Below are 24444 nucleotides of genomic sequence, written 5' to 3'. Positions count from 1 at the left end.
TGCAGTATGCAGGATTTTGCCAAAACGTACAACACAGCAAAGTGTGTGGAATACTGTATCCCATGATCGTGATTAATCGCATCTAACAAAAGTTTGTTTATATATGTATGAGACATATACATATGTATATATAAATATATACACACACACACACACACACACACACACACACACACACAATATATATATATATATATAATATGTATTTATTTTTAATTTTTAGAGGCACCTTTATAGGCACATCATTAATATCGATAGATATACCCCTGAATCGAATCGTAATTGTTGCATTGCAAACAAGCAGAGATGGTCCAAAATGTGTGGTACTTCATTCACTATAGAGGAGGGGTGGAATTATGAGTCTTTACCAACAGTTTGAGGATCCAATGGGGTTACGAGGTTTAGCCACAAACTCTTTTTAACACTTTCTTTGGTTAAATATTTGCCAAACCCATAGACAGACATAAAGGGTGACCAATAATAAATGATGATGGCATTTTTGGGTGAACTATCCACTTAAAACATTTAATATTAGATAAAAGATGTGGAAAAGGTCTAACTTTTTTTTGGGGGGGGGGGGGGGGAACTCTTGTTTAAAAGAACATTGAAACATTTCTATTGTTAGATACTGCATTCTAGTGTTGTCACAATACCAAAATTTCAGTAGTTGGTATATACCAGTAAAATTTCACCGTTCTCTGTACCAGTTTCGATACCATAGCAAAACCTATTGAAACACATTACCTTTAATTATTTAACTACTTTATTTAATGTGAAGAAAAAAAAATGCAGATAATCTCAAAATATCCAAACTTGGCCTATATACCTGTCTATCACCATGCTCTCTAGATATTGGTATCACCATTGGAAAAGCTGTAAAGCTAATGCCAGACATGACTGGTCACTAGTGATCTCTCTAATGGATTGATGTATTACCCAGATGTTTTGTGTTAAACGGAGGTGGCAGCTTGTGCAGCTTTCTTATTGAGATGTGTGGTGTGTGAAAAGTGGTTTGTAGGCAACAGACATGAGTGACAGCTCAAGAGTGATGATGGGTAAGAACACACATTGGGCCACTGATCTTTTGGCTTGGTTTTTATACTGGATCCATCCATCCATCCATCTTCTTCCGCTTATCCGGGGCCGGGTCGCGGGGGCAGCAGTCTAAGCAGGGATGCCCAGACTTCCCTCTCCCTAGACACTTCCTCCAGCTCTTCCGGGGGGACCCCGAGGCGTTCCCAGGCCAGCCGGGAGACATAGTCCCTCCAGCGTGTCCTAGGTCTTCCCCGGGGTCTCTTCCCGGTGGGACATGCCCGGAACACCTTCCCGGGAAGGCGTCCAGGAGGCATCCGGAAAAGATGCCCGAGCCACCTCAGCTGGCCCCTCTCGTTGTGGAGGAGCAGCGGCTCTACTCTGAGCTCCTCCCGAGTGACTGAGCTTCTCACCCTATCTCTAAGTGATCGCCCAGCCACCCTGCGGAGAAAGCTCATTTCGGCCGCCTGTATCCGGGATCTTGTCCTTTCGGTCATAACCCACAGCTCATGACCATAGGTGAGAGTAGGAACGTAGATTGACCGGTAAATCGAGAGCTTCGCCTTACGGCTCAGCTCCTTCTTCACCACGACAGACCGGTACAGCGACCGCATTACTGCAGAAGCTGCACCGATCCGTCTGTCAATCTCCCGTTCCATCCTTCCCTCACTCGTGAACAAGACCCCAAGATACTTGAACTCCTCCACTTGAGGCAGGAACTCTCCACCAACCTGAAGCGGGCAAACCACCCTTTTCCGACTGAGAACCATGGCCTCGGATTTGGAGGTGCTGATTCTCATCCCAGCCGCTTCACACTCGGCTGCAAACCGTCCCAGTGCATGCTGAAGGTCCTGGTCTGATGGGGCCAATACGACAACATCATCCGCAAAGAGCAGAGATGAAATTGTGTGGTCCCCAAACCTGACCCCCTCCGGCCCCTGGCTGCGCCTAGAAATTCTGTCCATAAAAGTTATGAACAGAACCGGCGACAAAGGGCAGCCCTGCCGGAGTCCAACATGCACCGGGAACAAGTCTGACTTATTGCCGGCAATGCGAACCAAGCTCCTGCTCCGGTCGTACAGGGACCGGGTAGCCCTTAGCAAAGGGCCCCGAACCCCATACTCCCAGAGCACCCTCCACAAGATGCCGCGAGGGACACAGTCGAATGCCTTCTCCAAATCCACAAAGCACATGTGGATTGGTTGGGCAAACTCCCATGAACCCTCCAGCACCCTGTAGAGGGTATAGAGCTGGTCCAGTGTTCCACGACCAGGACGAAAACCACACTGTTCCTCCTGAATCCGAGGTTCTACTATCGGCCGGATTCTCCTCTCCAGTACCCTATACTTTATACTGGATTTCAACTAAAATTACTTGCCATTTAGAATATACTGTATGAAAGAAATATGTGTATTAGGGAATTCAATTTTAAATAGTTAGCCTACTTCCATTTCATATAAGTTCATGGATCATCCGAGTTTTCTCTGCACTGTCATAATACTATCACGGTTTGCAAAGTAGTTTAGTTTTCTGTTCACAATGGTTTCTGTCAGTCAGATGAAAGATGGGCATTCATGTCTTTATTTTACACTTGTGCAGCATACCAAGTCCAATTCCTTATTCATTCCCTCTCTCCCTCCTCTGTCTGAGAGTGAGAGATAGAAAGAGAGTCAGTGCTGTGTTGTGCAGGAATTTGGCCCTGCTGTGTAATGTTGAGGGGAATCAAGGGAATGGGCGTCCTCCCAACCGCTGCCAAACAACATTATCCAACACAAAACAACAGGAGGGCCAGCTGCGCACGAGAGACTTTAGCCAAAATAACACACACAGAGACGGAAAAAAAAAGACCGTAGGTCAAATAGAGAGAGTGGAAAATACTCGAGAAAAGAATATAGAGCAGAGTTTGGCACAGCTCATTGTATCAGATTTGTGCAATCAGCCAAACAAATTGGAGATGGTGATATTATAAAGATTGTAAAATTTTTGTATGCAAAAGTTATTTCACTGACTGTCTCAGGCTAAAGGCCCCGGTCATTACCGGTCAACGTTTGGTATAATTAATTATTATTTTTTGGAGGGAAGGAAGTTTCAGTCACACTTTAGATTAGGGTCCAATTATCACTACTAACTACAACGTTTGCCAAAATAAACTCATAATTACTGCTTATTAATAGTTAGTAAGTTAGTTGTTAAGTTTAAGTATTGGGTGGATTAAGGGATGTAGAATATGGTCATGCAGAATAAGGCATTAATATGTGCTTTATGTACTAATAATCAGCCAATATACTAGTAATAGGCATGCTAATAAGCAACTAGTTAATAGTAAGAATTGGACCCTACATAAAATTGTATTCAAATACAATTTTAAAATAACTGTTTCCTATTTTAATATATTTTAAAATGTAATTTATTGCTGAGTATTTACTCCAGTCTTCAGTGTCACGTGATCCTTCAGAAATGATTGTAATATGCCGATGTGTTGCTCAAGAAACATTTCTTATTAGTTTTGAGGTTGAAAACGGTTGTGCTGCTTAATATTTTGTGGAAACCGTGATTCACTACCTTTTAAAAGTTTGGGGGCAAGTAAGATAAAAGAAAATAAATTAATACTTCATCTCATCAAGGATTTATGCAATTGTTTAAAAGTGACCGTAAAGACATTTGCAATATTACAAAAGATTTCTATTTCAAATAAATGCTGTTCTTTTGAACTTACTATTTATCAAAGAATCCTGAAAAAAATATGTATTATGGTTTCCACAATAATATTATGCAGCAAGAACTGTTTTCAACATTGATAAGAACAGTTATTTTAAATTGTAATAATCACACAATATTGCTGTTTGTACTGTATTTAATAAATGCAGCCTTGGTGAACATAAGATACATCTTTTAAAAACATTTAAAAACCTAATTATTCCAAACTTTTGAACGCTAGTGTACTTTAAGCAAACTCGAACAACAAATGCATGTGATGTCATTTAGAACAAAAGCAGGCTAAAACAAAGTTTTTTTTGTTTTTCCCCGAGCTAAGAATGAAGAACTTCACTGTGATCATATCGGGGTCTATGTACAGTAGAGCAGAGTTGGGATTCCGGCAGTTCCCACAGAGCCTGGTTTTGGGTTGAACTCATTTTCTCCACAAACCCTAGAGCACTGTGTACCCGAAAACGCCCTGACACCCTGACACTCGTTCAACAGTTTGCGGTTCAAGTGCAGATTGCAGCAGATCAGACGTCGATTTCTCACAATAAGTCATATTGTGTGTTGACACTGGCTGGGTTTTGAGGGTGAGTGTGGTTCAAGCTAAAACATCAGTCATTTACTGTATACACCTCGCGCTGAAAGAAGAAAGACCTCTGTAGACGAGAACACTGGGATATGAACTGCACTTTGGGGCTTTTAGTTTTATACTATATCTAGGGAGAAGCAAACGGCTGGTAAAAGCAGTGTGTTTGTTGTGGGAGCATTGTTCCTTATTCCTTATTGAGTTCATACACACTCACACAGACTAACAAAAGAGATTCCAGACGCTGAGGGGGCAACACAAACCTGTCCACACAAAGACGGTTTTCAGCATGCCCTCCTCTGCCCTCTATTGATGTGTTGAAGAAAAGCATGTTTGAATGAGTCACCCGAGGGACGGCAGAGAATTTGGCACAGAGGCTAGTGTGAAACATCATGGCACATGTGGACACATTCACATCAGACTGGAGTTACAGCCGTTAGCCTCTAAACTCTGAAAAGACACTTTAAAATAAATTAAGAAAATCATAATTTATTCACAGTCATGTTGTTGATTTCCTGTTTTCCATGAAATACGAAGTAGAATGTTCATGCTGCACTTTACCATACAGTACAACAAAAGTGAATGAAGAAGTGGCTGCCAAGCTCCAGAAAGATAAAAAGCACATTAATATAGTACGTACAACTCGTGCACTATATTCCAGTTCTTTTTAAGTACCTTTGAAATGACCATTACACAGACATTGTGATTAACGTCCACAGCCCGTTAGTCGATGGCTGTAATAGTGTAACTGTATCAGTGGGACATCCTTTGGAGCCTCCACCTCTCAGTAAAGCACAGCCATTAAAAGTCTGGTCTTGGCAGCCTGATTCGATAGATGAGGATGAGCCATATCATATTAAACAAAGCCTCACAAGAGATGCCAATAGTAATCAGATTGGATCACAATTCATATGTAATGGAATAAAATATTAACCTCCTGGTCTGGTACTGAGCCATTGATGGTATCCCATTACTACAGCCCTCAATTGATCATATGAATTACTGCCCTCTACAGGATCAATGTTCAGTATTGGGTAAACCAGGGCTACTCAGTTGAAAAGGCTTTTTTTTTTTTTTTTTTTTTTTTTTGGCCCAGAGGATGTTTTCATCATTTTGGCAATTTATTGAGAAAAGATTTTGTCCATATCACATACCACAACTTCTCTACCTGACTTCTTAGATAAGCTCGTTGGGCTGAAGGAATCCTGCTTTTTGTCCTTTGAGCTTTTCAAATTAAACAGTAGTGATACATTGTAGTGCTAAACCACTGTGAAAAGAAGTACACTCAGTATATTTCCAAAAAGTGTATAAACTTCACTAAAGTAGGACTTCATACATCTTCATATGTAATTTCAAAATGATTTCTATTGTCTTTGAAATATGGTTAAATTGTTTGGCCAAATGTACTGACAAGCATTTATGGTAAACTAAAATAATCAAATTCTTATGCTTGTGCTTTAGTTTGTTAGTCAGCATATCAAAATAAGTGTACTACTTTAAATCATGACAAAAGATTATTAAAGTCCCCCTGTGGTGAAAATCAAGCTTTTAATGTTATGTATATGTCTGTGGTGTTTTTAATATGCTTTAAAACAAACCATGTGCAAATTCATAAGTCAACACCATTGCTGAGTGTTTTCTCCTTAAAACTGCAGTGAACCAAAGACAGTCTCAAAAACACGGTTTGAAATCGCTGGTGTTTCTGACGCCACAAACTACCTTGTAACCAATCAGGTCAACGTGTGATCCTCAACGAATGGATCTCTGAGCTGGTGTGAGTGAGTGGAGGCGGGGCTCATTTGCATATTCATAGAACCGTGTATGCTAAATGAGGCAAGGGTGTAGAGTTACATTCAAGCTATTTGAAGGCATGTTTTTTTTTCCAAGGAAAAAACATTTAAATGTTTCATTTTGGTGATTAAAGATGAGTTTTAACTAAGGAATAAAATTTAAAAGTTTTAATTTTAGTGCAAAGTGCACCTTTTAAACGTATATTTATAGTCATGAAAGTGCACTCTTTAAGTACACTTAGGTGGCCTTTCATTTAATTAATATTATAGTATCTGTAAGTTCATTTTGGTTTCTTGCCACTGTTTCTTTTGGCTTTCTCATCAGTGGCATAGTGACATATTTGAAGCCGAGACTGAAACTATTGTAGCAGTAGCATTGAATTCACTTAGACTGTATGAACTTCTGTAGAGCTGCTGTGTTGTACCTCTACTTGAATTGCAACTACTAATTCCTGAATTTTTTGACGCTCACACAGCTGCATTGTATAAAGTGCTATATAAATACAATTGATTTGACACTTAAACATTCATTTTGTAGAATTCAAAAACTAGAAAAATAAGTTATAGTCAGAAACTAATGCATGTACATACATACACTCTCAGATGTACAGTATGTCAGAGCCAGAGCATGCTCAGTATGTGGCCAGTAAGGTATTACATCATTCAGTATGGTGAAAATCTTCTGCAATACCTCATGTGCTCGTAGAGGGAGCCTGACACCACACATCAGTGTAACAACATTAAGCACTGCTTTTTTGTGTGGCTATATGTTCGTGCAAGCACAAGTAAGATGTATCTGTTTGCATCAGTGATTTTGTGTGATTGGTGAATGTTTTTTTCTGCAGTGCACTTTTCTGTGTTGGTGTGGATTGAATTTTTCTGATCCCAAACTACTCTTCATGTAGGTCAGCACATAATCTGCTTCCGTAAGGTTTCTGCAGAGTTTGAACAGCAGACATTTGCAAAGCTACACATCTCTTGCCCCTTGGGCGTTTGTTTGTTATTAATTCGGTTTGTCAGCTCTGTTAAACATATTCCACTAGGGCTGCACGATTAATCATCATAAATCAGATATTGTGAGTTTATCAAAGCACATAAGCTGTGATTTAACTAAATAAATATTTACTCTGCGCGTTTCAGTGTGAAGTTTTTGTGTTTTTACTCGTCTGGTGTGCTCACTGTTTTTACACGTGAGCAGCTCATTATCCGTTGGCGTTTGCAGTATCTCAGAGCGGAGCGGTTCACAGTATCTCTGCGTCTGCTCTGAGTTTGGGTCGCTTTAATGTGCATTTGGGAACGCAATATGCAGCAGCAATCTTCAAATACTTGAATGAGAAGTGCTTATCATCATCAACAACAACAACAAAAAACGGTTTAAAGTCTGCATGAAACGGAAGTTGCGATTAGTCTATTGTTCCCTTTTGTGACGTATGTGAAATGGCTTCTCGAACAAAAGAAAAATGTTGAGTGGGACTTGATTTTGTTCTTCTGCAATTGATTATATGGTTGTGGTTTGCTATTGGTCATCAGGTTGTCATGCCCTTGCGCCGGTAAACAAGTCATCAGAGAAGATAAGAGATGTCATTGCAAGAGGGAGAGGAAGTTATTTTGATTAAAGATTACGAAAATATAAAAATAATGTTGTGAATAGATAAATAATTTATAATAAATACCTTTGTATTACATTGTCCATTTTGATTTCATAGTGACTTTAAGGGCTTCATGAGTCCTGTCAAAATAAAAGTCAAAATAAATGAAGACAGCCATAAATCTTAGTATTGTAATTTTACAGATGTAAAATAAATTAATCTTTTTAATAGAACTGTATTATTTTATAGCATTAATTGATTTTACAGTAAAATAATAGTAATATTTCTTATTTAGTTTTTATAATGTTTTATTCAATATTATTATCATTATTATATATCCATATTGATATATAATCATACATTTTGGCCAGATTGTGCAGCCCTACAAGCAAGCACATTAAACATATATATATATATATATATATATATATATATATATATATATATATATATATATATATATATATATATATATATATTTATTTATTTATTTATTTATTTATTATTATTATATATATATATATATATATATATATATATATATATATATATATATATATATATATATATTTTTTTTTTTTTTTTTTTTTTTTTTGAGAACAATCGCAAATTGATTTGTTCGTGCAGCCCTACATTCCACAGAATTATACAGATTTTCCTCCATCATAGAAAATGATGAAAACTTTCAGATTCCTTGTTGGTCTACTCTATGCTGATAATTCAATATGTGTTTGTCGCAGTTGTCCCAGAGATGATGCACTTTTTCAAAGGCTTTGTTATGCCGTTTCTATGTATAATGGAGTAAGATTCTTTTTTACTGTTGACAAAATGTCCAAAAGTAACGGACGAGCTAGCTGGTAAATGTTTACGACTCACAATATGGTGTGCAGCATCAACATTAGATATTGCATACTAATCAGTGCAGTGTGTCAAAATGTAGGCGTTCAGTCATCATGTTCTGTCAGCATGATCTAGCCCCGTCAAATATGTGCATACACACACTCTCACACGTAGGCATGCGCTGATGCGCATATCTTATATTATCTTATGCTTTACTCAGATCAGATTATGAGAGATTGCAGAGGATTCACAGTGAGCATGACTAGAGCACAGTAGATTAACATGTGCTGTCTCGTTGTGCAATATAAGTCTGTGCGATATTACCGATTTCATTTGGAAAATGCACGAGAAAAAGAGAGGACATGACCAAGGCTTGACAAGGTTTTCTTAGATATTCCAACATGAAAAATCATGGAATTTGTGAAAGAATTTTTGTTTTTAATGACTCTCAAGTGACTCTTGCTCTTTGTCTCGTGCCATCAGGGAGACAGAGGAACAGACTGGAGCCAATGGACACCATATTTGTCAAGCAGGTGAAAGAGGACGGCCCCGCACATGGAGCTGGACTCTGCACAGGTACTGGTTCTTGTACAAGTCTCGAGACATGTTTTAATGCCCATATTTGATGTCCGTTATTCAAAATTACGATATTGCTAAATTACAGTTTAAGACTGTAAAAAACTGTACAAATTGTTCTGATTGGTCCGTTGTAGACCTATCACAAAATATCAGATTTTTACTAGATGATTATCATGGCGAAAGAATTCACAATAACGTTCATATCACAATATCTATAGAAATTCTGGGAAAAAAATATAAATGATGATATAAAGGCCAATTTATACTTCTGCGTCGGGTGCGCGTAGAAGGTACGGCGTAGCATACGCATTGACGTGTACCATACGTCGTACCCTTCGCCGTACCCTGACGCGCACCTCCTCAAAAATGTAACTACGCGTCGCGGCGACGCGGACCGCAAGATCTGTGATTGGTCAGCTGGATAACATCGCGTTTCCTCCTACGCATTTCCGGAATGATCTTCTGCACTCTGCAGCGCCCGCCCGCCATTTTTAAATTCCGAAGATCAGTGAAGAGCCATGGAAATAGACCAAGTTACAGAGAGATTGCTTGAAGAAGTGCGGAAATACAGCCATCTGTATGACTCCTTCAGTCGCCATTGCTCGTAGAAACCTAAACTCAAAACAGCCGCGAGGAATGTAAACACAGTGGAACTGGAACATTAAAACCCACCCGTGCCAACTAGCGTTTCGGCGGTGTAACTGCAGAGCAACACAGACATTCGCAGAAGTATAAATGCTCACGACGGCGTCACCTACGTGCGTAGCCTACGACGTACACTACGGCGTACCCTCGACGCAGAAGTATAAATTGGCCTTAAGTCAGATTCATCTTTTGTGTTTTCTCTTTTTTTGGCCAATGAATTACAATCTCAAAATTGAGAAAATTGGGAGGCGGAGAGAGTGTTTGTAACCAAAAATGTTACAAAAGCATTCAAAAAGAATGGTACTTCCTGCAGACTGGGATGTCTAATGCCCTGTCCAAAAGCTTCCACACTGGCGAGCTAAATATTTTTGGGTATGGGTAGAGTGTCTCGCTTTCATCTGTCATCTCCTCCAACACGATTATTTTTTGTGGCAGAAGTAGCTGTACACTGATACTTATTTAAAAAAAAAAAAGATGACAGGTGGTGACCAACCAGCGTTAATGTGCACCACCACCACTAACTATATTGGAGTGCCAACAAGATAGTTGCTGGATTATTTGTGATATGAATGTATGTGTAGTATTAAGATGATATCAATATTCATTAGTTTTAAATATCACAGTTATCATCAATACCGGTATATTGTGACACCCCTAGTCCGTTGTTTTAAAACTAACATTGGTGAGTTGTACACCAGGTGAGATTTTGTTGAAGTTATTTATCTATTATAGCGTTTTGAAGTCCCCCTATTATACTTTTTCTGATATTACCTTTCCTGTAGTGTGTAAAATAGCTGTGTGTGAATGTAAAAGGTTTTTAGAGATAAATGGAGTTATTGTCTCCCAAAAGAAAGAACCAATTCTGAACCTCCTGAAACGAGTCATCAGTAATTCCAGCCCTATATCCTTTGTGAACCTACAAAGGTTTGTAACAAATTTGGAGTCTTCATTGGCTTCTTACGAACAACGTCTACTTTGACCCGCCCTCAAACACTTTAGTTGTAGCTGAGGTCTGGAAGAGTTTGGATTGTGTTGTAGACACGTGGAGAAGACACTGTTTTCTTCTCTGCGAAAGCAAATCCACTTTGCACGCACTTCCAAAGAATGAGGACTCAACCTCGAGTTGATTAGGTAAAACTGACGTGGTTACTGTTCGTATCACTGTGTATGCAAGTGCTGAGGAAGCCTCCGGCACTAGTTGTACACTAGCAAATATAAAAATAGCACAGATAGACCACACATCCTGCTTGTCAGCCCCCTTAAGACACAAATCTTTGGTTAACTGATGCATGAAGGCATCACTACTAAACAGTTGGAGGTAAACCAGGCAAGAGGTCATACCATCAGCCAGCATCCAAAATGCATTGGCAGGACTTCCTCATAAGCAGCTGATATGTTATGTAAGTGTGATCAGTCTGGACCCAAAGAAACATTGAGAAGTTATTACTATGTTGGTCTCAGTGGACAGACTTGTGGGAGGGTCCAGAACACATGTTCCCACAATTATCCACAATATCTCGCTGCTGCTGGCCCACTCTGATTGTTTTCCTGTGAATCTCATCTTCAGCACACAACGGTCAACATATCTGAACAAACATACTTACTCCAGGGTGAATGAAGTCCTGTCCAAATCTGTCATTATTTTTACCATGGCATCATGTGCCATGATTTCAAAACACGTATTAAAAAACAACAACATATTTTTACATTACTGAACCATAGCATCTGGCTCTCTTCCTGTTTCTCCTTCGCACAGGGGATCGCATTGTAAAAGTCAACGGAGAAAGCATCATCGGGAAGACGTATTCCCAAGTAATCGCCCTTATCCAGAACAGGTAATGTTGCATCTTGCACTGCTTGTTCCAGCCCCTGAGGGGTGGTGTAGCCCCATAGTTAAGGATCTGACTTGGTAAAAACCTAGTTGTAGGTTTTGATTTTAACATAAACAATTTTTTATAAGATACTTAATCCAGGAATACTTGCTGCTCTGTATCCACATGCTCCCTTTTTGCTCATTTTGTGGGTTGATTATCTGTTCCTGCTAAGTCTTCCAGATAAATCTCTTAATCCTTGAGGAAGTTTAATGAATATGCTCTTTATTGCATAATTGTATTTTGTAATAACACAGCTAGCAGTTCTTCCTTGTTCTTGAATATCATGAAAAGCACTGTACTCGTGACTGTATTCATGACTTCGTCTGAGATATAATTTTTTATTTTTTTTATGTTTATTTTGCAGTGACGCATCTCTGGAGCTCTGCGTAATGCCAAAAGATGAAGACATTTTACAGCTGGTAGGTTTTATTTCTCATGGGTTTACTTGTCACACATCCAAAAAATCATAATTTCTTGGGCAAACATAGATTAATCTTCAGGCTTTCTCTCGCCTTTGTATTGGCTAGTTAACCATGATCAGTTAAACTTGTGTGAATTCTTATTTGAGATAATTAAGGCCAGTAATGTCCTTTCAAGTTTAACATTGTGTTGTGGTCAAAATATTTGGCTTTGAAGTTTCTGGGTGAAAAATGGATGAAATTACTTAAGCAAAAGGAATTGTTGGAAGGGAAGCAGAGCAGTGGAGACAGATGGCACCAGTTTGAGTGGTGAAGATGCTCTTCCAGGCAGAGTTCAGTGATCCATCGGAGCAGAGAAGCGTGATGGCGCCTGTGTGTGTGTGTGTGCTTATTTTGAATTCAGCTATAATGAGGTTTTCCTCAGAACTAGGGACGTAATGCCAATCCCATATCTGAGCACATTCCAGACAGAACTCCAAATCTCAGGCTGTTACATGCCAGCCACATAAACTCACCTTCCACTGTGGAGCCCACGGGCACTTTCTGATTTGACAGTAATGAGTCCATCCAGAGTAGAGTTTTAGACTTAGGAATGACACTCATGCTTGTTATTTCAGCTAACAGGAAGCAGTTCTAGCAACAAGTTCTCTTCCAAAACCTACAGTCTTCTACTGTCTGCATAGGGATCTTCCCTCTAAGGCAGCTATGTTCCTCATAAGTGACTGATTTGAAACCCTACATACACTCAGCAAATCTTTACCACATACCAATAACGCTCCTCGTGAGAAGATAACTCTTATTAGAATAAACAGTTTTATGATTGTTACTTTTAGATATAATTTTTTATCATTATTAGTAATTTAATGTCTTTTTTTAATTTAAAAAACAACAACAAACAATAGTAATCCAAGATTAGGAAAATGCTTATCCTTATAAACTTTGTTGTCATTTTTGTCATCAAATACAAACCTCAAAAGACATTGAATACCTCAGAGAAAACACGTTTATATTAATTTTTATACTATGGGGCTGTTGAATGCTTGAATCTGATTGGTTGACGAATGTTCTAAGGCGTACAATTATTTTCAGGGAAACGCACATCTAAAGTAGTTCCAGGCAGGTCTTGACCATATTATAGTTCCACCTCACTTTATACTAAAATAAATTTTAGTTATTTCAAATGTCCTTATAGGGTACAACAGAAAAAGAGCCAAAACCCAAAACAATTTAAAAGCTACATGGGATTAGATGCGTAAGAAATTAGTCCTACACACAAGAGCGTTTTAAGGACAAAAACCTGACAAATGTCTTAAAATACATCATCGGAACAATGTTTTGAGGTGTGGTAACCGTAGTATATAAGCGGATTAATTAACTCCGGGCCATTGAATTATTGAAAAATATGGTGCTTCACATTGTGGCCGAATTACCACTTTGTGTGTGCATTATTTTCTAAAAACAGCCCATTGTCAATTATTCCTTACTCAAACAACACAATACTAATGCTTTAACTTGGGAAGAGTTCAGAGATCAATATTTGGTGGAATGACCCTGATTTACAACCACAGTTTTCATACATTTATGGTAAAGTCTAAAATTGCCTTAAATTATGCTGATGACAAACTAGCTTTAGAAATTATGGATAAAACACAAAGAATGGGTGTAGGTGGAGTAGAGACTGAAAATAAAAGGATCATATTACCATGTGTGCTCGGGAATCATAGGCAGAGGATATGTATTGTACTTCAGGGAACGGCAAGTGCTGTATGCAAAGTAGTCAGCTGATCAGATCCAAAGCAGCACCTTGCAAAGTGCCTATTTTGACTGTGAAACTAACAGGTAAAGGACAAACTCATAGCAGGTATAGATTTAAATGTATATCCATCCATTTGCTTGCCTTATTTGTAGATGCAATTCATTTTTTATTCTTCCATTGCACTGCATTAGCTACATTTCAATCCATATTGCCAGATTACGTGTATTTTGTAAAAAAAATATTGGATCATATTTTCACTTTTGTGTTTGAGAAAATCATGAAAATATAATTTTTAGCAGTTTTATAATTTATTTTATTTTTTAGATTGATAAAGTGACAGACCATCCCCTTGAAATCCAAGGTGAAAGTGGTCGTAGAAGACACATCTGAGACCCGTATTACTCCCCGGTATAGACAGCCATGAGTCTTAGCTGACCACTTGTAATTGGACCACCTTATTAATATCAGGTGTAAACAGGTCCGAAGGGCATACAAACAACAGAAAAAAAGAATATGAAGCTGCCATTTGAAAATAACAGAATTGTGCGGACAGTCACTCTTAAAAATAAAGCTTCTTTTTGGGCATTGATAGTTCCATAAATAACCTTTGACATCCATGGAACCTTTCCATTACAAAGGTTATTTATAGTAGAAAAAAAGTTTTTACGATTATTAAAAAAGTGGCTATTTTAAGAAATGTTCACTAAAAGTTTCTTTGGGGAAAACTTTTTGGAACCTTTGTTTTTAAGAGTGGGTTTAGGTGGAAAGGAGCCACATATGCAATGCATAAGAGAATGTTGGCTGACTTTGAGTTTGTGTGTAAAAGTTTTGCTTGGTTTAAAGCTGCAGGGACACTCTGGAAAGAGCAGCAGTTGTCCCCCTCTGATCTCAAGTGTGTCCTCCTCTGTCTGGTTCATCTCTGGTGTTGGACTGGCAGGCCTCCAGTAGTCTCTCTCTCTTTCTGCTGCAGTGTGTATTTATAGCGTGCTTTATCCTGCACTAGAATGACAGCAGCACTGTCTGGAATAGTGGCTGATTGCTTCTGGTGTACCTGTAGAGCTCTTGTCATCTTCCCTCACCATTGCTCTTTTTTCCTGTTCTTTCTTCCTTTGTTTTTCCCGCTGTCAATCTAACCTTCCGGCTGCAGTTCTCCAGGGATATCACAGCTCTGGTAAGAAGGAGCTAAACCTGTCACTTGCTACCTCGCTTCTGTTATGTAATTTTAACCTTTTGTGGTTGTTTCTTTGCCTTTGCATGAAAAATGCATGTGTATTCCATCTCCCTTTGTACCTGTAATGTCTGTTAAAATCCAGTCTTTACCTATCTTAAGAACTGCAAGCTTGGGGACAGTATATGCTTATTCAATCACAAAACACATTTTTCTCCTAATTTATTCCACTGCCATAAAGTTGCACCTTAAAATTTGTTGGCTTCTGAGTCATCTTTATTTCCATAGAAGAGGCGGAGCAGACAGAGGAAGAGAGAGAGGGAGGGACATGCCTGTGTAACTCGACACTTCAGGTGTAGAGTCAAAAGTCCAGCTATCACGTCTGCACTCTCATTAATGCCTGAGCTCTGTCATATGCACACTGAGACAGCTGAGGCAGAAATAATTTTATATATTAACCTGGGATAAGAAGACGCATTGTAAATGGAGTAATTTCCTGTGCAGAATGTAGTATTTTGACCTTAAGGATTTTAGTTGGCTGTTGACTTTGTAAGATGATAACAGAGCAGCTACTAGCGTCTGTAGAGTGTTCGGTGAAAGGCTGCCCTCCTCTCGCTTTTTCCTCTTGTCTGCGCACTGCTCTCTCTCCTCAGCTAAAGGTAGGTAAGCCTCTGATACCTAATCCCTCCATGAGGTTAAAGGCATTTGAGCCTGGCTACTTGACCTTTTCCCCTCTCTCACTTTTGCTGGGATGCATTTGAACTTTAGAGAAAGACATCGGGGTCAACCTGCCCCCTGTAATTTACTAGTTAAATAGTAAAGTAGTAAAAAAAATTACGTTTGATACAACATTAACTATGTTTGTAAATAATCTATTTTGCATTTCAGTATTTGTTTAGTGCATGTAGTGTTACTCATTCTTTATATTTAATAAAATGTCCCTTCTTTTCAGGCCTATTCTCAAGATGCGTACCTCAAAGGAAATGAGGCATATAGTGGAAATGCCCAGAACATCCCCGAACCGCCCCCAATATGTTACCCACGGATAGAGCCCAATGCCTTGGCCATGGCACAGATGTCAGAGCCGTCATGCTCTGCCGAGGCATCATGTGGAACCAGACAAGGAGCAAATCGATGCCACAAGCCTGACATAGGCTGCCGCATTGAAATACCTGTATCTCACCCTATCCCATCTCAAACCTCTCAGGGCCCCAAGACCCAAACTGTTGTGCGTGTATTTAATGAGAACGTTAGGACAATGGTAGCATCACCTGAAACTACAGATCAAACTTCACATGTGGCCTGGGCTGGTCCCTGCCACAGGATGGAGGAAAATCAGAATGTGGCTTCAACAGACCCAAACTTTAACAGGTCCAGAGCTCATGTAACTTCATCTCCAACTGGGGCAGCACAATCACCGCACAAACCCAACAGAATTGCAGAGCCCACTGGGTTCTCTGACAAAACTGCACAGACTTGCATAGACATGAAGCCTGTATCTTCCCACAGACATACCTTAACCACGACAGCAGAAACCTTCCCATCAGCCACCTCTCCCACCCCTTACACACCATCTCCTCCACCAGCCACCCCTTCCCCCTGCTCTCCCCATCAGAATATTGACTGGAGGAACTACACCACCTACAAGGAGTACATTGACAACAAACGGCTCTACATGTATGGCTCCCGGACTATTCAGGAACGCCTGGACAGTCTGCGAGCTGCATCCCCTTCCAGTACAGACGAATACAGCAAGCCGAAGAGCGCGTCAACAACAGCTACGCCCTCACGGGGCTTTTCTGGATCACAGCTGAGGCGGAGGAGCGCCTCACATGATCGGAGTTATCAGGTATCTACTGTGCTGCCTTCGCGTAGCGCTTCTCAGGAGAGGCTTGGTGGTTCAGAACAGACTGCTCTAGCACAGAATTGGCCCCGCAGTGCTTCCCAGGATGCCCTCCCGTCGGCCCCCACAGGTATGCTGAAACCTCGAGCATATTCTTGTGACTATCTGGGCAGACAGAATGAAACTGCAACATGCTGCAGAACTGAGACAGAGGATTGGTTACTCATGCACAGAGGGGATGAGGCAAGAGCAAGCAGACAGTCTTCTTCCTTACGCATGGCGCCTCACAGAACACAGGGTGTATTTAGCCCAGACAGACGAGGGGGCAGTTACCCAGGGTTGCCTATCACCCCTCTCTTCAACAGAGGTACGGATTCATTGCTTACCTCCAGAGCTGAAAGCCTGGGTAACACCTCTGCACCTTCCATAAACAGACCCTCACTGCTACCTGAGAAAAATTATGTCTCAGACCCTTCCACTGCTGCTGCTTCTTATATAGCTTCTGCCCTGGCCTCAATACAAGGCCACATCACTGGTAGTTCCAACACAGGCCCCTTCAAAGACCAAAGAACACCGCTCACTGCCAACCACATGCCCCACAATGCAAAGCAGTTACAGCCTAGGGGGCGGGCTGACAGCCTTCAGGAGCCTGTCAGAGAGGTAGCCCGTGGACATCGCTCTTCTTCTTGTTCTGCCGTCACTAAACCCAACAGAACAAAGCAAGGTGGATCCAAGCCCATACTGACCAGTAATGGAACAGTTCCTCAGCAGCCTAGGTACATAGAACCACAAGCTCCCAATGAGAAGGTGGTGGAAGGCATCGAGGGTCCAAATGCCACTGTAGTAGTGGTTCGGAGGGAGAAGTCTGGATCTCAACCTATCCGCCAAACTTCCTACATTATGGCGGTGAATGAGACAGAGGGAGGGGCTGAACCACCTGCAGTCTCCAACACATGCTGGCTGCCTAACAATACCCCACGCGAAATGTACATGAGGAAACTAGGAGACCAGTGTAAAACCTCCTTTTCAAGCAACCTTGATGACTCACTGGACTCCATTCCATTCATTGGTAAGAGGCATTTTCAACTATACAAGATAACCACATATTTTGTTGTTATAGCAACTGTTCAGTCTACCCTGAAAGGAGATGAGTTTTGAAAAGGTTAACATGTTTTTAATATATATTTTTTACTTTACTTTCAAATACTTTTGTCCTGTAGTTCCAGCATCTTCCAAATTCATATAAAAACGTATAGCCTACTTTTACATATTCAGGGGGGTTTGCATATGCCAGTTGCATCTCTTTTGGCTGTTTGCTCGCTTAATTTTTGTGTAGGTAAAATGTTGTGTTAGTAGTGTGTTTAGCAAAGTGATTCTCAGAACATGTGTTCCTGCTGCATCTCTGTTTATAATATTAAGCAGCTAATGGGACACAGGGAAAAGACTTTGTCTCAACACTCACTGTTTTATATTATTCAGAGCTAAACATCTAACTAAACATCTGAACTTCATCTCCCTACTTTTTACACAAGGCTGTCATTGTCTACTCCATTATGCTGCCACACTAGAGCAGGTCTTGATGAATTTGCTTTTTATTGCTCAGATAAATCATATAAAAGGCCACACTGTTTCTTCGTTCTTAATGGGCCAGGCTTTGCATAGAGAGCTTTAGATCATGTGGTGTACAACAGTGAGGTTTTATGATGTTAACAGTAATAACAGCAGGATGAACAGCTCAACTCAATGTAAACAAAGTTTGCAGAGAGGAGTGATGAGTAATTTGAGTTCTGGTAATCTGTGTTTGTGTGTGTGTGAGAAGCACAGTGTTTTTCGAGTCATTGGTCATCCTCACTATATTGGCCAATTTCTAGATATTACAGACATAAAGATTCCTCAGGTATGTCCAACATGAAGACATTAGAATTTGTTGATTGGTTATCACAAATGGTCGTGCTTCTCAAGATACAGTTCAATACTCCACCAGCCTGCACATTTAATTATAGAATGTGTCATGGGCTTTGATATGTACACAACTAGTTCAGTGTGTTCGTGAAGTGCATGGGTCAGTCCCTGGGAGCATCTCCAAATTTTAATGTACACCAGTACAGTGATAGGACATGACATCATAGTCCACAGGGTTACAGATAATGTGACATACTGACACATTCCACCCAAGGCAACCACTTCCACGGCCATTCCCTGACACTTTCCCACTCCCCCCAGTTCATCCAAAGCTTGGAAACCACAAACAAACAAGAGGGCAGTAAAGTGATATGACAAAGTAATGGAACATACCAGTGGAAACTAGCTCAAAGATGTCTCTTTTTTTATTAGTTCCTGAAATCTAATCTCTTTCAAAACAATTTTTATTTTTTTTTATGTTTGATTTGGTAGAATGTGTTATACAGTGTGTTGGTCAGGAAATCCAAACGTTCCTCTATCATCCATCTACCTAAAATATGGCTTATCATTTGGAACATGCAAGTAGAAACTTTACATAACTCTAACGTTAACCTAGATAAATGTGCGCTATTATTAGGTGCATATCCATGTGTTCGTGCTGAGTGTGGAAGCTGTAAAAAAATAAATATATATATATATATATATGATCAGTAAGTTATGACAACATATGTTTTTACATTTCTTTAACTCATCAAAAGTTGTTAAGCAATTTAAGTCAGTTTAATGTAATATAAGTTGAATGACTTAAACATCCAAGTTGATTGTACTTAAAAATTTAAGGCAGCAACTTTTTATACGGTGTAAATTTTAAGCGCGCTTTACTTTTACTTATCACTTTCATTTTTTAAACTTCAAATACCATTTTTTGTCCTACAGATATTGAGTAATACTTAATTCTGAACGGTCTACTTTTATTTGTGTAAACTCACAATAACAAAAAACCGTTGTGCCTTTTGTTTATTTTGTGTAAAATATAAATAAAAAAACAGGATGTGCTTTTTGACGTCTCTGTCTCTGTGAACTGGAGCATGTCACAACAATTAACCGAAACTCAGCGTACTTGCCTCACAGACATGAGAAATATATCTATAGAAACCAATTCGAGAACAAATACTCTGATTATGTAATCCGTAATTATGTAATCCATATGAAAGGTAATTTTCTCTCTATAGGCAAGTTCATTATACTGTGATGTCGAGTCAGTATAAAGCACTAGTTTATTAATAAACAATTAAAATGTATTTTCCTCCACATTCATAATCATTACTTTTGCCAGTGCTTTGCGGCAATCTTTACGCATGTGCTTGTGTGCGGAATTGGCTTCCGCACCCAGAAATATTTGAGTAATTAAATGAATATAGGCTAAACGTGCAATTAGTCGACTAATGGCTTAAATGAACTTCTACTAGTCAACTAGGAAAAAATTTAGTCGGGGGCAGCCCTATTAGACTTAAAGCTGCCGTCGGCAAAAAATTTTTGATCATATTCAGTGAAATTGACACTATAATCCGACAGAACAACATAAATAAGGTGGTTTTAGAAAAAAACCCGAGCTTCTAACTCCACCTGGAGCGTGTTATTTGTTTTGCAAAAATCCACCGCTCCCGCTTCATCAGGTCCAATCAGCGCAGGGGGGTGTGAGATCTGACTGTCAATCACAGGTCGTGCACACGCCACAGATCCCCACTCACTCGCGCACGTTAATATCACATGCACACGCCACGCCTGAAGTTCGCCTGGAGATTGCATGAAGCGTGATGGCGGAGAGAAAATCTACTAACAAGCTTCCAATTCCTCGGTTATTGCTATCTATGGATAGATTAGCCAGGGCAGCCTACCTCCGAGTCCATGGTGTTGATAGATGCTGAAGAGACGGACGCGTTCACAGAAAATCAGGTACACACGCACAGTGACGCACTGACGAGCACGACCTCGATGGGAGGGTGCTCGCTGGTAGTGGGGAGGGGCATGAGAGTTGTAAACATTCAAAATTTTGGCTAATCGACCCAATCTGCCAGACTTGCCGACGGCAGCTTTAAGTTAATTTAATACACTTTGCTTTGGGTTTGTTTTGTGATTGTTTTTTGTTTTTTTTGAAAGACTATGACTATGGTAGAGTTTATGATTAATTTGGTTGACTGTGTTGGGTGATCCAACAAGCAAGCATCTTGTTGATGCAACCCGTCTGCTCTATTGTTTGTATAGCGTCTGTGTATAAAAAGGTGTGGGAATCTTATCAATTTAATGATTGTTCACTGGCTGTATGAGTAAGCAACTTTCCTCTTGACTGTCTGATTCTGTTGTGTCTTTTGGACTACATTACTCCATGCAATACACTACAAAGATAAAAGATCTTATTGAGTGTCTCATGTCTGTTGTCATCAGATGAGCCGTCAAGCTCCAGTAATGACCATGACACAACACACATTCCTGCATCTGCCGTGATTTCCAGCACACCTATCATCACCACCGTCCCACCCAGTCCAACTTCCCCTTCTCCCGTAATACGCAGACAGCTGTCCCATGACCAGGGTGAGGAACATCTCTGCCAACACATACAATATCTCAGTGACATCAGAAATGTGTCTCTTTTTTTTACTGTAAATTCACCCATATCTCCAACCTAGATTCTTTACGACTCACAATTCTGGAATCTGATTCTGGAGCTAAAACAGAGCGCTCCAGATCCTTCGATGAGGGCTTGGATAATTACAGAGAAGAAGGAAGAGGGTATGTTTACAGTCACTACTTAAAATCAGTACAGTGACCACAAGGATGAAAAGTCAACCTTCTTCCATTACTGCATCACGCATTATATGACCTCTGTGTTTACTGTGTTTGTACAGGCGGTCGATTAAACACACCCATGGATTCAAGGGCCTTAGAAAGGTGAGACTGCTGTAATAGAGATAATAAATGACTAAGACTCACACTAACTGCATTATGATTAGTTTACACCTCAGATAAAGTTCTGTCCAGTTGGCACCTGATCTCCAGCTAACATCAGGGGCCCTATTTTAATGATCTAAGCGCATAGTCTAAAGCACACAGCGAAAAGTGCACTTAGGTCGTGTCTGAATCCACTTTTGCTAGTTTATTGACAGGAAAAATGGTCGGCGCGTTTGGCGCATGGTCTAAAAGGGTTGTCCCTATTCTCTTAAAGGGTTAGTTCACCCAAAAATGAAAATTCTGTCAGTAATTACTCACCCTCACGTTGTTCCAACCGCGTAAGACCTTCGTTCATCTTCGGAACACAAATTAAGATATTTTTGATGAAATCTGAGAGCTGATAACTTCTCCGTAGGCTGCTAGGTGGCCCAAACTTGCTGGCCCAGAAAAGTTATTAAAGAGATCGTTAATATAGTCCAAGTGACTACAGTGGCTCAATCTTAAGTATATCAAGCGACGAGAATACTTTTTGTGCGCAAAAACAAACAAAAATAACGACTTTATTCCACTATTCATTTCCTTCTCTCTGGGCCACTAGTTGGTTCGCGTAGTGTTTTTGCGCTGCACGTCACACACATGACCAGCGTCGGCCAATAGTGAGCCTACGTGGTGACGTGTAACACAGACGCGCTGCGCAAAAACACTTACGAGGCCCAGAGAGAAGGAAATGAATAGTGGAATAAAGTCATTATTTTTGTTTGTTTTTGCGCACAAAAAGTATTCTCGTCGCTTGATATACTTAAGATTGAGCCACTGTAGTCACTTGGACTATATTAACGATCTCTTTAATAACTTTTCTGGGCCAGCAAGTTTGGGCCACCTAGCAGCCTACGGAGAAGTGATCAGCTCTCAGATTTCATCAAAAATATCTTAATTTGTGTTCCGAAGATGAACGAAGGTCTTACGCGGTTGGAACAACATGAGGGTGAGTAATTACTGACAGAATTTTCATTTTTGGGTGAACTAACCCTTTAATGAGTAATTGGGTGTGTTTTGGGCATAATGTGCAATAAACCAATCAGAGTCTCATTTCCCATTCCCTTTAAAAGCCAGTTGCGCTGGCGATATGGCGGATTTGATATTTACATGGCGGAATTTGCAAGCGGAAAAACTGAACGCTTCTCCAGAGCATCTGCTCGTGCTCAAGGTTAAAGCTCTTAAAGGACAAGTTCGGTTTTTTACACTTAAAGCCCTGTTTACAGATCGTTTCTGATGAAATAGAACGGTTAAGATACAAATTTGGACACATGCTGCTGTCCCCCCCCCCCACAGAATGGCTGCATATGGGCACTGGAACAATCCTTCCAAAAAACGCATTAAACTTTCGTTTACAAAGACGTGAAACTCACCGAGTGGTCAGGGGTGTTCACTGATATGCTCACACAAAAATCGCTGCAAAAGATGCTTTCCAACAGGTTTTATCGTAGTTTTTGTCCAAGTTTTTTTGTGTGTGTGTTTGACAAAAACTACGATAAAACCGGTTGGAAAGCATCTTTTGCAGCGATTTTTGTGTGAGCATATCAGTGAACACCCCCTGACCACTCGGTGAGTTTCACGTCTTTGTAAATGAAAGTTTAATGCGTTTTTTGGAAGGATTGTTCCAGTGCCCAATGCCCATATACAGCCATTCTGTAGGTGGGGGGGAGAAGCGAAAGAAACCTAAAATTCTCGGGACAGCAGCATGTGTCCAAATTTTTATCTTAAGCGTTCTATTTCATCAGAAACGATCTGTAAACAGGGCTTTAAGTGTAAAATACCGAACTTGTCCTTTAAGCAGACCATCTACCGCACAAGTCGGATTCCACCATATCTTTATGTATACAATAATAATATTTTACATTGTAATCCTTTTATTTTTTATATTTGGCATGTTTGTGTGCTGCTCCGCGTCCAGGTGTGTTTAATAAGCAGAGTGAACGCACGTTGTGGACCCGCCTATAGGCGCACATTACAAACGCGCTCTTTAAATAACAAAAAAAATACTGTGCCATTGACTTTAGACCAGGTTTCAGTTGGTCAATGGCGCAGTCTATTTCAGTTGCCTCAAAATAGCAACGCTCCAACAATGCGCCTGAACACACCTCGTTTTCAGACCCATGGGCGAACAAATGGGCGCAAATGCATTTGCTATTTGAACAGCGTGGCGCAGGGCGTGAAAATGATAACTGCGTCGGGCTGAAACTAGCAAAAAACACTTGCGTCGAGCCTGGTGCTGACAATTTAATGGGATTTTCGATGAGAGAAGTGTAAGTTTAAAGTGTAACATTCATGTTTTTCAGAGTCCCATCTGTTAGCACAGAATGAGTGTAGCACCATCCACATTAGATATTGATTAAATAAACAACATATTTAATTATTTTGATAAAAAAAAAAAAAAAAAATCAGAGTGAAATTTCTGCCTATAGCATTGCTTTTCATCTAATAATCTGATGTCCTTTTCAATTTGACTATTGAACTCAGTGGTCTTCATTTCAGTGGCAGCTGTCAAACAATGTGAATTGTGCGTTTGGTTTGTTTCAGGCTGTTGACAGGTCATCTGAGGACTCTGACTCTAGGAGAGACTCTACTTCAGATGTTTTCACTGATGCCACAAAGGAGGGTCCGCTTCATTTCCGGCAGCTGAACTCAGATAAGGGCAAGGTACAACACCATTAAACACCAACATTCACAATCATGTTTTCTCTTGTTCTAGGTCTCAGTACTGAATGA

The 24444-nt window shown here is 40.0% G+C and overlaps 1 protein-coding gene and 2 long non-coding RNA genes across 7 annotated transcripts in view; 1 reads left to right on the top strand and 2 right to left on the bottom strand.

Annotated features, from left to right (window-relative positions):
* The window catches only part of LOC309509977, a 961882-nt gene that overhangs the window by 548893 nt on the left and 388545 nt on the right, over positions 1 to 24444 (bottom strand). The gene's annotated exons all lie outside the window — the stretch shown is intronic.
* arhgap21a (Rho GTPase activating protein 21a) overlaps positions 1 to 24444 on the top strand; it is a 104575-nt gene that overhangs the window by 61661 nt on the left and 18470 nt on the right. For 2 of the 5 annotated variants that reach the window (XM_082184959.1, XM_082184957.1), the window contains 9 exons: positions 9024 to 9116; positions 11521 to 11599; positions 12003 to 12057; positions 14961 to 14984; positions 15934 to 17893; positions 21172 to 21318; positions 21414 to 21516; positions 21633 to 21675; positions 24256 to 24375. In XM_082184959.1, the coding sequence (XP_082041085.1) occupies positions 9024 to 9116; positions 11521 to 11599; positions 12003 to 12057; positions 14961 to 14984; positions 15934 to 17893; positions 21172 to 21318; positions 21414 to 21516; positions 21633 to 21675; positions 24256 to 24375 (2624 nt within the window). Of the gene's footprint in view, positions 1 to 8306; positions 8922 to 9023; positions 9117 to 11520; positions 11600 to 12002; positions 12058 to 14960; positions 14985 to 15007; positions 15641 to 15933; positions 17894 to 21171; positions 21319 to 21413; positions 21517 to 21632; positions 21676 to 24255; positions 24376 to 24444 lie in introns of those variants that run through there. The other 3 variants (XM_082184960.1, XM_082184958.1, XM_082184961.1) reach the window with 3 other exon arrangements.
* LOC309509980 lies at positions 583 to 4041 on the bottom strand. The gene is made up of 2 exons (XR_014210137.1): positions 2373 to 4041; positions 583 to 1088 (listed from the first exon to the last, which is right to left on the bottom strand). It is a non-coding gene; the product is annotated as an uncharacterized lncRNA (long non-coding RNA).

This window comes from Leuciscus leuciscus, assembly GCF_965113295.1.
Source record: "Leuciscus leuciscus genome assembly, chromosome: 11".
Lineage (NCBI taxonomy): Eukaryota > Metazoa > Chordata > Actinopteri > Cypriniformes > Leuciscidae > Leuciscus > Leuciscus leuciscus.
The sequence above is the reverse complement of the archived record's forward strand: the minus strand, read 5'-3'. Positions and strand labels throughout refer to the sequence as shown.